Source organism: Pygocentrus nattereri, chromosome 3, assembly GCF_015220715.1.
Source record: "Pygocentrus nattereri isolate fPygNat1 chromosome 3, fPygNat1.pri, whole genome shotgun sequence".
In the NCBI taxonomy this organism is placed as follows: Eukaryota; Metazoa; Chordata; class Actinopteri; order Characiformes; family Serrasalmidae; genus Pygocentrus; species Pygocentrus nattereri.
Window position 1 is genome coordinate 28,669,094 of NC_051213.1, and position 17,501 is coordinate 28,686,594.

Below are 17,501 nucleotides of genomic sequence, written 5' to 3' on the forward strand. Positions count from 1 at the left end.
TGGTGTTGTTCCAGGCTTAATTAATTGACACTGATGTTAGATTAGGGCTCAGAATTCCTAGAAGGTGCTCTTGTGTCAACAGCAGAAAGGAAATTTTTACGACTTCCGGAGGAAAGGGTCTATGTGGGTGTGTGAATATATGTGCATAGGCATAGTTCATAAGTTAAGGCATTTTCAGAGTGGCTCAGCATAGAAATTACCATCCACATATCTTTACGTGCACACACATTTTTGGGTGAGCTTAGTAATGTGTATGTGAGATACCTAGAAGGGTTGGCTTCAGCCAGCTAATAATGCTTCAAAAGTTAAAGCAGTTGACTGTTCATTCTTTTTTTAACTTACCTGGGTCATATAGTAATTTCAAGTGGTTGTTACAGTATTATTAGGTGGCTGCTACATTATCCCAGGTGGTTGCTAAGGAGTTGCTAGGGTGTTGTTAAGTGATTCATATATTTTTACTGTTTGTTGCGGATATTGCTATGGTAATGGAGGTGGTTCTTATGGCATCCCAGGTGGCTGTTTAGGTGTTGCAAGGTCATTGCTATGTTATACCAGGTTTTTGCTAAGCTATTTCTAGGGTGACACTACGGTATCCCAGATGGCGCTGTTAGGCTATTTTTATACCTTAGGTGGTTGCTAAGGTGTTGTTAGGCCTTTTTTATCCCAGATGGTTGTTAGGATGTTGTTAGGTCACTGCTATGTTATCCCAGTTGGCTGCTAAGGTGTTGCTGGGTCATTGCTATTTTATCACAGATGGTTGCTAAGGTGTAGTTAGGCAAATGCTATGTTACCCTAAATGTCTGCTAAGGTGTTGCTTGGCTGTTGTTATGGTATATCAGGTGGCTGCTAAGGTGTTGTTAGGCCATGGCTATGTTATTGTTGTGCCAGATTTGTGCCAAGTTTGCTGGCTGTAACTCAAAAACTGTAGATCATGAAATATTTCCAAATTTTCAGTGTAGAATAATAAGTAGAATATTGAAAAGCGGAGAACATGACCTTCCAATCCCTCTGCACTTTGTCAGCATGTGATTAGATTTACACAGGCCACCAGTCTACATCATTCCAAGAGCTACTGCTGCTGGATGTGAGTAATGCCCCAACAACAATATTTGATACAGATATCAAACACACTTAACAATATGAATAAAGATGAAGCTGCGAATGAAAATGTCCCACACACATGAATTAAATACACATCGCACTCTATGTTGACAGTTACATTTTTGTTTGGCCCCCATATAGATAATATGATACAGCTTATATCACACAGTATTTTTTTTTGCTGAGTAATCATATTAACCATCATGGCATCAAACATTATGACATATGTCATGACAGTTCACAAGAATGATAACATTACACTGCTATTGTGCTGGACATAATCTGTCATGACAACTCTTAACAGCATATGACACTTACCATGGCATGTTTATGGCACAGTTGTATCAAAGTTATGAAGCAGGATTCAAGCAGTGCTACCAAATAAGATAATGGCATCGTGAGCTGACATCGAATTAGCTACATGATGCATTGTATTTTAAATCGTTACTATGCACAAAATTGTTTTTAAAGTTAATTAAAAGTTAACTATTCAATGTTCTAGAAATGCTGATAGACCTACTGAGTCATAATTGGCCAAAATGATATTGACCACAGCTGTGCATTTCATGAAAAAAAAAAACAATACTAAAAGAAGGAAAAACTGATTTTTGGCTGCACATAGCTTGAAATTCAGCTTACAGAGATCAAATTTTACCGAAAAAAAAAAAAAAAAGATTTTATGGCCACAGTCTCCTTTTGGATGCAACAGTTTATAGATAAAGCCATATGCGATGCTCTGAACAGTAATTAACCTGCACTAAACTTCAAATCCTAACCCTACCCTCAGCCTCTCTTGCTGCTGTTGGGTCGCCTGGTCATGTGCATGTACCCCCCCTGACCTCAATCAGTGGCCATCTGTCGTCGTGGTGACTGGGACCTTAATTAGGCCGGTTATCTCATTAAGACCCACAAAACACGGCCGCCAGAGATGGTGATGGGAAATGGACCTGTCTCTATTACTTTCCCATTATTTTACTGTAAGCATAGTTCTGAGATTGTAGTCTATTATCACTTCCCTCTAGGTCCTCTTGACTAGATAAACTTCATTTACGACAGCCCGTCTATTAATTAACTTGTCTAACTTTTTTAAAATTAACTAATTTGTTTCTTAAACATGCAAAACCACACTACAGTCATATTGAGCTTCTTTAATGCATATTTTCGTATCTAACCTCCTCATCCCCACACAATCAGTAGTGCACCAGATCTTTAATACACTGGTTCATATGATGGATCTTTCACCTGGATGATCCCAGTGTCTCCAGTTAGTGTTCCTTGTAAACTTGTTTAATTGGTATCATATTCGTATCATAAGGCATTAGGAGTCTGGACATGTATTCCTGGAAAGCAGTCTATTGTATGCAATGTCTATTGTAATAAAACATAACTGATCACAATAACAAAATAAGACATTCGTAAACTCTTAGGAGAATGATAACTTCCTAACAATTAAGTGGCCTTTAAGTTACTTCTTGTATAAGTATAAACTAATGAGATTAACACATTTTTAAGACAAATGACACTTGGATTAACACTTAAAATGCTACAACTGCTCTCAACTAACTGTCAGATGAAGTAAGGGAGGATGGGAGGAGACATGGGAGAGAGAGAAAGAGAGAGAGAGAGAGAGAGAGAGAGAGAGAGAGAGAGAGAGAGAGAGAGAGATGAATTAAAGCATTCCTCTGGATTAGGTCTCTCCCAAGCTGTTGGGCAACTGAGACGGACTGAACTACTTCATGCTAACGGGACAGATTCTCACAAAGGACACAGGACTCTTTCAGGTATAAATTGTCTTCCTTTCAACACCACACAAACTAACAGTCATGTCTTGCATTGATATGTAACACATTCACCCAAAAAATGCTTTTCAGTCTTTTCACTGATGTACTGAATAAGTGTTGTAATGTGAAGCGTGTCAGTAGTGGCAGTGCTATTCATTGCTGGAGTTGATGAGTGTGGAGAAGGTTTTTCTTTTTCTTTCCTTTTTCCTCTCTTAATTGAGCTTGAACACTGAATATATCCTTAAGGTTCTTCTTTAGATAAATATATGAGTGGTTGCCAGGTATGATTATGAGTCATGGAATTATTATTATCTTGTGCTATTATTATGTTATTAAGAGCTTATACGTGTCAGGGTTTGGCTCGACATTAAACGGTGTGCAGTGTGTTTGCGTTTGAAGTAGACACAGATGAAGCTGCTACATAAAATGCATTTCAACAGTGAAATAAATCCAAAACTGAATTAAATGAGAACAAAAAAGAAAGGTCACATCACCCCATTTTGAAAGAAATGTACTTGTTGCCTGGATCTTTTTCAAAAAGATTTTCATTTTTAAGGCCTTTTTCAAATACAGTCTTTTCAGTTCAGAAAAGCTGGAGATGCCTCTTTCTGTTATTATACTTCTAAACTGTGGAACACAATTCCAACTTTTATTAGACCACCAAGCTTGGTACACACTTAAGAAACGTTTGAAAATTTCTTAAATTTAGCATAGAATTCAATTTCTGCCACTATGTTTGTATTTATTGTTTTCAATTGATTTATGGCAGTGCTTCATGTGATTTTACATTAATACTCCTACCTATTATGACTTATATAACTATATTATAATTAACATTATGGTTATTAAAGAGTAACTATAATTAAGGACATCACACCTAACTCTAATTTCTATAACTTCAATAAGCGTTTAACTTTATAATTTGTAAAGCACTTTAAGGTGTTGTAATTTTTCTATAAATAGCTATTATTAATTATTAATCAGGTTATCGTTATAACAAAATGTTTGAATGGAGAATTTCCAATAACAGTATAATTACATGTAATATTTCATTTTCAGTCTAAATCCAGAAATACACTACACCCATGAGGTGGGAAACTGAGACATATCTTTATGTTGTCAGCATGTCAGCATTTCATCATTTTGCTTTATTCCAGCTGTTTTTTGCCTTGTAAGCTTTCTGCTGGTTACTCATACTCATTTATTAATTATTATCTGATATTATCAGAAATTACCAGAAATCAGCAAAAAAATATAAAAAATATATATAAAATAAGCAGAAATTATGTTAAACAATCAGAAAATGTCAAGAATGATCTGAAATGGCCACAAACATCTGAAATGATCAAAAATGGTCAGGTAGGCCCCTTCAGCTGTTTGGAAGATGTGTACTGAGGGTTGACTAAGCAGATCATCATCCAAGAGTAAACAATAGGGGCTACTCACTGGCCACTTTATTAGGTACACCTGTTCAATTGCTTGTTAACACAAATGGCTACTCAGCCAATCAAATGGTGACAGCTCAGTGTATTTAGGCATGTAGAGGTGGTCAAGACAAACTTGCTGAAGTGCGGACCGAGCATCAGAATGGGGAAGAAAGGTGATTTAAGTGACTTTGAACGTGGTGTGGTTGTTGGTGCCAGACGGGCTGGTCTGAGTATTTCAGAAACTGCTGATCTGTTGGGATTTTCACGCACAACCCTCTCTAGGGTTTACAGAGAATGATCTGAAAAAGAGAAAATATCCAGTGAGCGGCAGTTGTGTGGACAAAAATGCCTTGTTGATGTGAGAGGTCAGAGGAGAATGGGCAGACTGGTTAGAGATGATAGAAAGGCAAAAGTAACTCAAATAACCAACCAACATCTCTGAGGAATGTTTCCAACACCTTGTTGAAAGCATGCCACGAAGAATTAAGGCAGTTCTGAAGGCAAAAGGGGGTCCAACCTTTTACTAGCAGTGTACCTAATAAAGTGGCCAGTCAGTGTATATGGAAAAGGAGCACAAGAACTCACATTGAAATCCATTCACACTGTTTTACTGAGGCAGCAGGCCAATGGTTCAATTTGAAAGGGCCTTCGTTCAATTCACATAGGTGAATACACACAAGCAATTTTTTACATACAGAGATAAAAAATACACATGCCTGGACAAAAAAACTCTATACTGTACAATATCCTAACCAGTTAGGACAGTTCTGAAAGTCTTAGTGCTTTTTTCTTGTAAGAACGGACACTTCACTGAACTAATTACTGTCTTAATCCACCTGTCAGTAACGCTCATGTTCAGAGCCAGACCATCTGCCTCTTTGGACTGAGCTGAGTAGCTTCAGCAGAAAAGGCTGTAAAGCTCTGAAGACTGTCCAAAACAGTGATCACATTAAGAGGCCGGATCAGGGAAGAAGATCAACGAAGATAAACTCAGAAGTGAGAGACTGGGGGTCGAAACTAGCCCTGACACTCTTCACTGCCTCAGCCATCTGTCTCTCTAACACCTCAGCAATATGGATGTCATTCCCCAATAGTGTACAACACAGATATGGGAGTTTCATACCATGTAAGGATGCGGGGTTGCACATATGACAATTAGATAAATCATGCTCTACAGGGAACAACATAAATATGGCTTTTTGCTGCAAACTTTAGTGCACAGTTTCTATCTATTTGTTCCATTTAATAAATTGGAAAAAACAAAACATAAAATATATAATGTACCAAAACTTTTGCTCAGGCAACATTTTATCTTGTTTTTTTCCCAATATGTTAAATTCAGCAAATAAACAGTAATTGTGCATTAAAATATGCAGAAGTGTGTTCACTGTATAGGATGTGTAACTTATTTTTACTTAGAAAATCAACAAAACATGGAATTTGACTGGAGGTGCTCTGACTTTTGTATACATCTGTCAGAGCCTATTTCGGAGATTTTTTTCTTTTATTTTCTCTCCTTTTTTCCCTTTTGTCATTTTTTTCTCTTTTAACAAATCACAAGACCAGCTGAATTTTCACACATTCACAAATATCCACAATTAATAACAAAACCTCTACTTTTCACACTCCTGTGGGAGATCTAGAGCCTGTTTAGTTGGACATAGAACTCATTGCATCAAATCAATCAAACTGTAACCACTTCAACAGCTGCATGACAGTAATGTTTTTATCCATGCAGTAAAAAGTGGCGTGTCAGATCTTCCTAAAAAAGTACCTGATGTGGTAACAAGCAATTGATCTAGTTTCAACTCAAAAACCTTTTGAACTAAAAAAAAAACACTTTGATTGAAAGAATTGTTCATTCAAAGTATTTATTTAGGATGAATAAAACTAGTTCATTTGCTTGTTACCACACAAAGTAATTTTGTAGGTAGATCTGATGAGCGTAAATCTAACCTTATCCCAATTTCCTGATAATTTTGTCACACACACACACACACACACACACACACACACACACACACACACACACACACACACACACACACGTATAAAGGAGTGGTGAAAGGATTGGACACACTCACACTCAAGATTAAGATGTATTTAGATGATCTATTGTAGTCTCCCTCTTAAAACCATATTGGCAACAGTACAGTAAAATACTATAATGCCTCAGAGCTACTTTTGATGGTTCAGGCCTTGATCTGCAGCTGACCTGGGCTGACCCACACAATGCCCATCAAAATGATCAAGACACTAAAGGTCACTACAGTTTCAAGAACACTTTTCTATCAAGATCACTATTTTGAAGTTGTATTTTTTTAAAGGATGTTAAAATATATGAGAGTTGCACATGAACCAGAGAATAACATTAAGGCCAGCACATCCACTCAGACTGTCAGACTTCCAGTAAATTTACCAGTAAACTGTCCACTGTCCACTGTCATTTACCAGTAAACTGCTGTACATTTTACATTAAAGAAACAACCTCACCTAATACAGTCTATGTGTATCATACAGTAGAAATACTATGATAATACTGTGGTTTGACTGCATCTGCCTTTAAATAAAACCAATTCTGATCTATACTGAAAGAAAGCGAAAACAGAAGGTCACAAGGTGGACATTTTTCACCCCATGGGCATGTGAGTGTGCAATCTTAATCTCTTCGTCAAATGTTTATTTGTTGTTCTCTCTTTTTTTTAAGTGTTGATGCAGCCACAATCGTTCTGTTTTTAGTACCTTAAACATCTTGCTCGCGTGGCATAGGCCCTGAAGATGTTGCTCAAATCCTCAAACATCTATCCTTTAGCTAATTAATCTTTAAATCCAATCAATATGCCACATGTATGCACTTGTCAGCATTTAAGCACACCAATAAAGGAGGCCTAGTCGTAGCAGGCTGCCCGAAGGATCTTGTGTTCTTTTGGCTCATCTAAGTAAAGAGCTGATGTTCAACAAAATTATGGACAAAATTCAGACTTCAAGATGGCTACTATTACTGTTTTTATCTATGCAACATAAATTTTGCCCATTTTCATAGATAACAGCATGTCATAAAACACATATGCACATGTTCTATTTGAGAATATTTAAGAGTATTTAAATCTACATGGTTTGAGGCACACATCTAATGACTTAAGCATGTAGTTTGCACAGTGCTAAATGGTTAGGTACTACTTCTATTACTTGTTAGCTACATTAGCTAAAAATGGCAGGTCTAAAGACTGTCAAACTTTGGACACCATGCCTGTTTTGACTGATCAAAAAAATAAAAGCTTTGCCAAATGAAAGATTTAAATATAATTGATAAATAGGCTTGTGGCATTGTTTAGAAAATTCCACAACCAAGACTCAAAGCAGGAGGCAGAGCAACAGCAAATCAGTAAAAGCTGAAACTGGGCCAGCTGAAGGACAGCCAGAGTCCAAACAAACACAGATAATCACATCCTAATCGTTTGGGAGACCCTTGATGTCAGCCTATTAAGAGAGCTCCTGACGTACAAGCACACACTTAATGTACACTTTTATCATAGGTGGCTGTAATTGGTTTAATGTCTTGAGGGGGTCATCAGTGTTGGCTTAGTTGCTAATTCAATGGCATTTGACATTTTACCCTGGTTATACTGTGTACACTGTGTTGTGGACAATGTAGGCTATGTTTTGTGATGCCCTTTGTGACAAATTCCCAGTACATGCAAGTGCAATGAAATGATTCTGATTGATTGTTACCATGGGTCTTGTTTTTATTCTGAGAGAAAGGGAGAAAAACAAGGTTGACAGAAAGCATGGTCGCATGCTGGCTCTTTAGGGGATTTAGGTTTAAGGCAGCAGTCTTACTGTCTGCCCTTCTTTATCTGTCTGTCTGACAGCTAGAGGCTGTAACATACGTTGAGCTTAATGTCCTTAGACAGAGAGAGAGAGAGAGAGAGAGAGAGAGAGAGAGAGTCTTTCCTTACAGATTATCAAGCACTTTGTGTCAGTTTATGCACATTTTCTAAGTCACTCTGGAACAAAGTGCCTGCAAAATTAGTAAATATGAATTTCAACCCTCTGTCTTTGCAGGTGTTTTGTGTTGTTTGAGAGCTGTTCTAAAGATTACCTGCATACCCACCCCAGTTTGACTGCAGCTGCTGACCTAGGAGGGGAGAAAAGTGAATGAACTGTGAAAAGAAGCTAATGGGTTCATCTGTAATGTCTGTCCTGTTGATTTTCTCTGTGCACTGACGTCTTTTTGACAAAAGAAGTTGGGCAATGTTTTTTTCTTAATTAATATACTTGCAAAACCTCAGCCTTCAGGTGGCCTATGACATAACTGGCGTCTCCTTGTGCCTTGTTGTGTCCATATTTTGACAAGCACTCACTCTACACCTCAAAATGAAGCTTTGCTCACTTCACTCAATGTTCATCCCTCGAGTTCGACTTCAGAGAAGCACGGATGCATGGACCATTCCTCTCGTTCTCTATGTGCTGCTCCTTCTTTCAGGGTGTGCTGGGAGTGGTATGCCAGGTTCGGAGCACACTGAGTACCTTTCACACCCTCGTTTTATATGCACCCCTATTCCAGCCGATGCTGACCCTGCCTGCTTCCCCTCTGGGGCTGTCCCGGGAGCGGGTGGGCCAAGCATGAATGGGCACCACAGCGGGCACCACAGTGGGCCAGGTATGAGCGGCAGTGCCTGGTGGGGCATGTCAGAAGAGGCCAAGGCTACAATCCTGCACCTGCGGGAGAGCCTGGTGCAGCAGAAGGAAACAATCTTGGACCAAAGAGAAACCATCCGTGAGTTGACTGCCAAGCTGACCCTGTGCCAGGGCTTCGGGACCACCCTGGGAACCCACGATAGTGATCACCTCCATGTGCCTCCTCACCTGGCACATCACACCTACCCCACCATGCCTGACAGTGGTCATCATGGCTATGCTCCTGACAGTGGTCACCATGGCACCCATGCCACAGAGCCCAGCCACTATGGGCATCACCGAGGAAAGGCAGCTCTGGGTGATAAGTACACCACCAGCGATCTGACCCCTTCACCCTCATCCACTCCCGAACAGATGGGAAGAATGCTGATGGCTCTTAAAGAGAGGCTGGAGAATCTGCAGGTGAGAGAAAAAGAAAAAAAACAAACCAGAGAATATGTTACGGAACTATTTATATTATGTTATATTTTTCCAATCAGCAAATAAACAGAAATTGTGAACAAAAAACTGCAGAAAATGTTAAACTCTCTGTTAAGGATGTGTCAACACAATTTTGCATACAACTGTATGCAAATCACTGTATGCAAATCACGTATGTATCACTGGCTACGTAATGTGGTTCACTTACAGGTCCACTATATATAGTAGGGGAAGGAATCTTGGTACCTCATACCTGAATTTGATTTTGAATTAGTGGCTCAAGGTGCAATTATAAAACAATTCTTGAACCGCATTCTAGAACAGACATTTTGATTAAAAAAAATCTAAAACAATATAAAACAAATATTTAGAGAACTGCAAGATATGCCTGACCATTTCATAAGTTTTTTCATTTTTGTTGCTCAGATAGTTGTAAACACATGCGATGATTCATCTGAAACAAAATGCATGTTTCAGCAAAATTAGGCAAATACAACAACAGAATTCAGTAGAAAGTGGGGGAAAGTAGAAAGCCTCATAATATTCACCAGGCATTATAAAACAACGCAAAATTCAAAAATCATAAATTAAAAAGTGTTGCACTGGAATATATCACGGATAATATTAGACTGAATAACTGCTACTGAGTATTTAAAATAGAATATTTTATATGGTTTTTTTTTCCTGGAACTGCTTATTGTCTGGCTTTGCCTTAACATCATTTGTAAGTTTTTCTTTGAAACGTTTTTGTGAATGAGTCTGTGCACTTTGCAGTCAGAAGAGTTGGCTGGTTTTCTTTCATAGCTATACTTCAAAATTGGAACTAATACTAAACATTTTACAGACTGTTGTAGATCAAATTAATGTTTAGTACATTTACTGATTAAGGTAAATATAATTTTTTACTCATAACTGACAATATTAGTGTTTTTCACTGAGTTCAGTTCAGGAAAGAGACCACTGCTGATGTGTTGTCATTTTGAAGTCAGCATCATGCTCAAATAAGGGTCTCCAGGTTTATGCTGTTTTTTTTCTCTATGGGAAAATGTATGAAGTTTTCCAAAAAAAACAATGAAAACCATGTAATAAACAAAAATGACATATGTTCTTTACATTTACATTATAAGGCCATTAAGTGGTCAAAACACCAATGTAGCCAAGTGCTAACACTCTTAAGATTGACAATCTTGGCAAAATATCCCACACACACACACAAAAAACAGTTTTGTCAGTTTTGGTAGTTCACTGGCTATTGGAATAGACTTAACAGTGAGGAGCTGATGTTTTTACATAATTTTATTAAAGTTCAGTAGTACACATTCATGCAAATTCATTGCACAAGAGTACTGCCTTGTTTGTACCATGTATGAAGCATTATTTGTATTTTGACTGCAAATTATCTTTTAAATCACAAGTTAATGTGACATTCAAATGCACACAGGACAAAATGTATGGAATATTTTATTTTTGTTTTAGAAAAAAAACTAAATGCATATAACACTTTTGTTTATCACAGTGTATAGCAGCATTTTTTGAAAACAGAAGACCTGGAATTCCTTATTTGTGCATGACATTGACCACAAAATGACACTTCAGAGGTCCCCTGGGGTGTAAGTTCATTAATACTCACTGTGTCAGACTGACCTCATACACTTTTCCAGAATGCCAGTATTGTCTGAACATTCACATCTAGTTTTACATCACTCTCCCTGCTTTTCCATTTTCATTAGACTCTCTCTGTCTGTGCCTCATCATCAGCTTCAGTAAAACTCTTTACCTTTGCATTTCTACTCTCATTCCACTGCTGTCCCCTCTCTCTCCCTTCCTCTGTGACGTGTGGTAGCTAGGTGGACATATGTGAGTGCCAGTGGGGGGTCAGCTGATGAAGATCACAGTTGATTAGTGTGATCACTTCTGAAGACCCCGTAATCAGGGCAATTGGATCAGTGGATTTGCTAAGAGAGAGGAAAAAAGAAAGAGGACAACACAAGGGAAAACACTGACATTACAAATACATGATGTGTAATTAAGGCTTATTAAGAGTAATTAACACTTTGCATTACACATCTGCATTTGATTGATCATACTCATACCTTAAACAACAGATATGGTAAAATCATGTCACATGATCTTAATGACAGATTTGTATTTTCTTTAAAACATTTCACTCAGTCACTCATGTTGTTGGTTTGCAGTGCTCTAATAGACTGCAGGGCTGTTGTTGAGGGCAGTATTGCATCTGACCCTGTCCACCCCGCTCCTGCACAGATGGTTCCTGGAGATGAGGAAGGTGAGGTGCCAGGCCTGGTGGGCTGGCGGATGGGTGGACAGAGTTGGCAGGGCTAGCACAGCTGGAAGGTACAGTGGATAATGTTGGCACAGTGGGCAATGTGCCAATGCAGAGGATGGGAATGAAAACTGACTGGCATCATTCTGAGCATTTAGAGCAGGTAAAGGCCAGACAGACACTGCTACTACTGCTGTGATAAACAAACAGCAGCTATAAATCCAACTGAGCTAATTACTGGTAAGAGCCTGAGTCATAATAACCATGATTCTCAGAGAAGGACTGCTGTTTCTGGATCAGTAATACTCACATGTTCACAGTGCAATTGGTCAAGAAAGTGGAAAATCTGATAATGGAACTTCATTTATATTTTAAAGTAATAGTTTGGTCTATTAAATATACACAACTTTAGTTTTGCACTGGGTCTACGAGGCTAGGAAATGGGAGAAGTCATGGGCTAGACGTTAGGGAGATTTGGGAACCAGCCTTGGATCCCCTGAGTTGACAGGATATGACTGAAGTGCCACTGAGCAAGGCACCTAACCACCAACTGCTCCCCAGGTGCTATGGATAGGACTACCCACTTCTCTGGGCAAACGTGTCCACTGCCCCCAAGTGTGTGTGCATTCACTAGTGTGTAAGTTGGTGTTTCACTGCACAGATGGGTTAAACGCAGAGGTGAATTTTCTCGTTGTGGGACAAATATAAGGGTAACTTTGTAACTAGTTTTGGAAGCTTGTACACCACCAAATATCATCTTGTCATTTCTCTTTTTTTCTTAAGTTATTGAAGTGTTTATTCTTTTAAATAAGTGGTTGCAACTATAACAAATGTAGTTTCCCTCTGGGATCAATAAAATATTCTGATTCTGATTGTAAACCACATGCCTAAATTATCATGCATTTGAGGAAAACCATGGGAAAATGTAATTTAATGCCAAAAGTAATTTTAATTAGACTTGCTTATGTGGTTTCCGATACTGTTTGACATACTGATATCTATAAAAATTGACAAAAGTGCAGACTTACTGTTTTGTCTTGGCCAATCAATTACACTTGGGGTGAGGGAAAAACTGTGAATTAATTTGTTAATTGGATTACACAGAAATAAAGGCAAGAAAGGGGGTTTTGATGGTCCTGGTGCTTAATATTATCCCTTTCATCCACACTGTTGTGAGTGTGAATTGTAGCATTCTTGTGTTGGCAGACACGGAACACCTCAACCACCTACTCCAGCTCGCTAAAAGACCTGCTGCAGCGCAAGATCGCCGCTCTAGAGCAGCAGATGCTGCACCATACCAACTCACTCTCCAGCAGCAACCACCATGACAATGACGAGGATGACGGAGACGATCACCACAGCGACCATCACGACGACAGTGGTCATGAGACCCACAGCGACGACCATGAGCACCATGACGAAGACCACGAACACCATGATGGGCAACACCATGATGACGATCACCATGACGACAGCCAAGACCATCATGACAGCAGCTACGATGATGTTCACCTTGCCAATGGAGAGCATGAAGACAGCCACCATGATAACAAGGCCGCCGGTCACAGCTACCCAAGGATGTCCTACCATTCACAAGGCCACAGTGGGCAGAGCAAGCTGGATGCAGTACTGAACCACCTCACCCACAGGCTGTCAGAGACAGGTGGACATATAAAATGTTTACATGCACTTATTATAATGGTAGTTTTTTATGGACAAATACATTTTACTGCCTAAGACTTAGGTGCTGTACTGTACATATGTAAAACCATACACTAGGACAAGACTAGAAATCCTCCCTGAGAAAAGATAACATTTTAAACCAACAATAAAAATGCATTAAAGCATTGCTTTGAGATTTCATGGTGCACTGACTTGCTTAATCGCAGGTCACATATTTACACCCCTAAAGGTGATAATAATGTTATTTAATCATGTTAGTTAGAAATGGCATATGTAATTCCTGGTATGTTGGCAGGCCCCTGGAATCACATAGGGGTTTCCCCACTAATGGTGCTGTCTTCTTGGTCATTTCTCCACCTCAGGTTTGAGGAAGAAGAGCAAGGCTACTGGAGGTTTCCAGATAGGATTCCCCATGCGCACCAACTACATGTACGGACGAGTGAAGGGAACACTGCTGCATGAGATTTTTGCCCTGACGCTATGCCTGTGGATGAAGGGAGGGGCAGGACCAGGACTAGGAACACCATTCTCCTACTCTGTCCCAGGACAGGCTAATGAACTGGTGCTGATAGAATGGGGGAACAATCCAATGGAGCTACTGATCAATGACAGGGTAAGAGAGAAATAGAGAGAGAGAGAGAGAGGGGGGGGGGATATGTACACCTTATGTGTATAAGCCAAATATATATATATATATATATATATATATATATATATATATATATATATATATATATATATATATATATGTTGTGTTTCTGTGTTTCTGTAGGCTGTGACCTTACCACTCTCACTGAGTGATGGGAAATGGCATCATGTGTGTGTGACATGGTCAACACGAGACGGACTGTGGGAGGCATATCAGGATGGAGTGAAGAGAGGATCTGGGGAAAACCTCTCAGCATGGCACCCAATCAAACCTGGAGGAGTGTTCATACTGGGACAAGAACAGGTAACACGCACACGCGCACACACGCACACACACACACACACACACACACACACACACACACACACACACACACACACACACACATTCTATTCGCCGTGAAGATATATACACTAGCAAGCCACTTTTACCTTAGTACAGTTGCCTTAGTACTAGTTGCACTTTGTAATTACATAATAATGCAATGTATGTAATGTAATGTAATACAGAGTGTAGCCCATACATTTCTCTGCATAATTCATTATTTGCTTCTGCACTCATAAATGGTCAGGACAACCACAGGACCACAGATTTTATTTGAGTGATGGATCATTTTCAGCATGCAATGACACTGATATAATAGTGGTTGTGTGTGTGTGTGTGTGTGTGCTGGTACGAGTGGATCAGACACAGCAGCCACACCACTTATTGTCCACTCTGTAAATCAGTACCTTGTTGACCCACCATGTAGATGTAAAGTAAGAGCCAATATCTCACCTGTTACTGCAGAGTTTGTTAAATATATACATATGTTCTTTCTTTTTCTGTAGGACACACTGGGTGGCCGGTTTGATGCTACTCAGGCATTTGTGGGGGAGATCTCAGACCTGCAACTGTGGTCCCATATCCTCACACCTCACGACATCTACAGCTTGGCGTCCTGCGGGGGTCATATGACCGGTGACATTATCACATGGGCGGAGTCGGTGGTGGAGCTGCATGGCGGGGTCACCAAATACCCCTTCGACCCCTGCCACTAAGGTCATTTGAAATGACATTTCAAAAACAAACAGGACTAGTATAACAGAACAGAAGCTGGTGAGCTTTTGTTATAAAGTATATTTAAGCATCAGCTGAGCATAATAAGAGAACCTTCATGAATTATGGACAGTGGTGGAAACACAACAAACCTCAATATTCCCATTTCAAGTAAATGGCCTTCTGTTAAAATAACCTACATAACCTTCAACCAACCAGGGAGAAGTTCACAAACACACCCTGGGTCATGAGGATGGTTAAGTGCCTTCCTCTTGGGCACAAAGACATGGGGAAAGGCCAGGCTGTTAAAAGCTGTGGGGCAGAACCAACGCCTTCTGCTTTCCTGGTCAATCTGGCAATAAACCATCATCTATTCCACTGACACATGTGTTGCATGGATAGTACCAGTCAGGCGTTTGGACACACCTGACAATGAAGGGAGGGTTTTTTTTTACTGTTTTAGAGGAGAGGAATGAAGGTCAGTAGAGACAAGATGGAATACATGTGTGTGAATGAGAGGGAGGCAGGTGGAAGGGTGAAGATGCAAGGAGTAGAGGTCGTAAAGGTGGATGACTTCAAATATCTTGGGTCAACCATCCAGAGCAATGGACAGTGTAGAAAAGAGGTGAAGAAGAGGGTGCAGGCAGGATGGAGTGGGTGGAGACGGGTGTCAGGGCTGATGTGTGACAGAAGGATAGCAGCAAGAGTGAAAGGGAAGGTTTACAAGACAGTAGTGTGTCCTGCTATGATGTATGGTTTGGAGACTGTGGCTCTGTCTAAAAGACAGGAGGCTGAGCTGGAGGTGGCGGAGATGAAGATGCTGAGATTTTTGTAGGGAGTGACAAGGATGGACAAGATTAGAAATGAGCAGATCAGAGGTGACAGTGAAGGTGGAGCAGTTTGGAGATAAAGCCAGAGAGGCCAGGTTGAGATGGTTTGGACATGTGTTGAGGAGGAATAGTGGATATATTGGGCAAAGAATGTTGGAGATGGAGCTGCCGGGTAGAAGGAGAAGAGGTAGACCTCAGAGAAGGTTTATGGATGTAGTGAAGGTGGACATGGAGATGGTTGGTGTAAAAGTAGAGGAGGCAATGGATTGGGCAAGATGGAGGCAGATGATCCACTGTGGCGACCCCTAAAGGGAGCAGCCGAAAGAAGAAGAAGAATTGTGAAGACAGCAGAACGATGAAACCGCAGTTATGTAATTCCATGACAATGTTAAATCAGAACCCTCTGATATTTTTTAATTCTTTAAAGTAGCCATAATTTGCCTTGATGCTGATTAACAGACTCTTGGCATTAACTAAGGAGCTTAAGGAGGTACCATGTCTTGAAATTCCACAAACATTTGTTTGGAGTCACGTAAAGAAAAAAAAGCTTACATTTAAAATGTTTGTTTGGGAAATGTTGTCATATGTATACATTGATTATTACTGTCTACATTTCAAACATTTCTTCCATTTAAGCAGAAGTTATTGGCACAAAATAACTAGATTATATTTACTAATTCAAACAAGTGTATTTGTCCAAACCTTTGACTGGTGCTATGGGCTTGTACATTTTGTCTGTGCATATAATTTTCGTTCTTATTGTGTATGAATTATATGTGTCTTGTTCTGGATGGTGCTTGATCATCGCTGAATGAGACAATGAGGTTAGTTAGTTAGGATGTTTTGGAGGCAGGTCAGGTGTTTGGGCAGGAAACCATTTTAAGGTAACTGACCCAGACTTGGTGAGCGAGTTTTAAAGTAAAGAAATGTAGATGTTGCCTTCCTAAAATAGATGCTACCTGAGCCTTGTTTTTGCTGAAAGTGAATGAAAGTGTCTTCGTATAAGGAAACACTAAAAGATACAGCAATACCAAAGAACTGATATATATAATGTTAGGAGTAGATTAGGGTTTGTCCAAGTTTTTGTTGTCACATAACACCATGAATTTCTATATAACATCAACAGTCTTCATAAAGAAACTGCCCGGGTTGTTCTGACAGATTTTCCAACCCTAGAGAATCTGGTACTGACAATTCACATGATTCCATTTCATCAACACAATTCTCAGAACTTTCTACTCATATATATATATATATATATATATATATATATATATATTATATAAAGTGGTATTATGCTGAAAAATTCGGTCTGAAACACTCTCAGAAGGCCTACCTATATTTCCAACTTTTTGTACAAGTTTTAATTGTGATTTTTAACACACTGTATTTCTGTAACATGTACAGTAATTCAGATTTATTCTGCAGATGTTGAACTTTTTCTAGTGATGTTTACACACTGAACTCTACAGTCTGCAGGAAATCTGCTTATTAACTCTAGCTTATGAATGTCATTTTTGCTCAGACTTTTCAGGTCTTTGTCCTGTTTAACTTATTAATTTCTTTGTTGTTCATTTTTTGTAT

General features: G+C 39.3%; 1 protein-coding gene across 1 annotated transcript; it reads left to right on the forward strand.

Moving 5' to 3' along the window:
- Positions 1-2,778: 2,778 nt before the first annotated feature.
- Positions 2,779-15,628, forward strand: LOC108410647 (neuronal pentraxin-1). The gene is made up of 6 exons (XM_017681832.2): positions 2,779-2,882; positions 8,375-9,412; positions 12,924-13,380; positions 13,763-14,013; positions 14,173-14,352; positions 14,880-15,628. The coding sequence occupies exons 2-6, from the start codon at positions 8,687-8,689 to the stop codon at positions 15,087-15,089; spliced, it is 1,824 nt and encodes a 607-aa protein (XP_017537321.2). The 5' UTR covers positions 2,779-2,882; positions 8,375-8,686; the 3' UTR covers positions 15,090-15,628.
- The last annotated feature ends 1,873 nt before the right edge of the window (positions 15,629-17,501 follow it).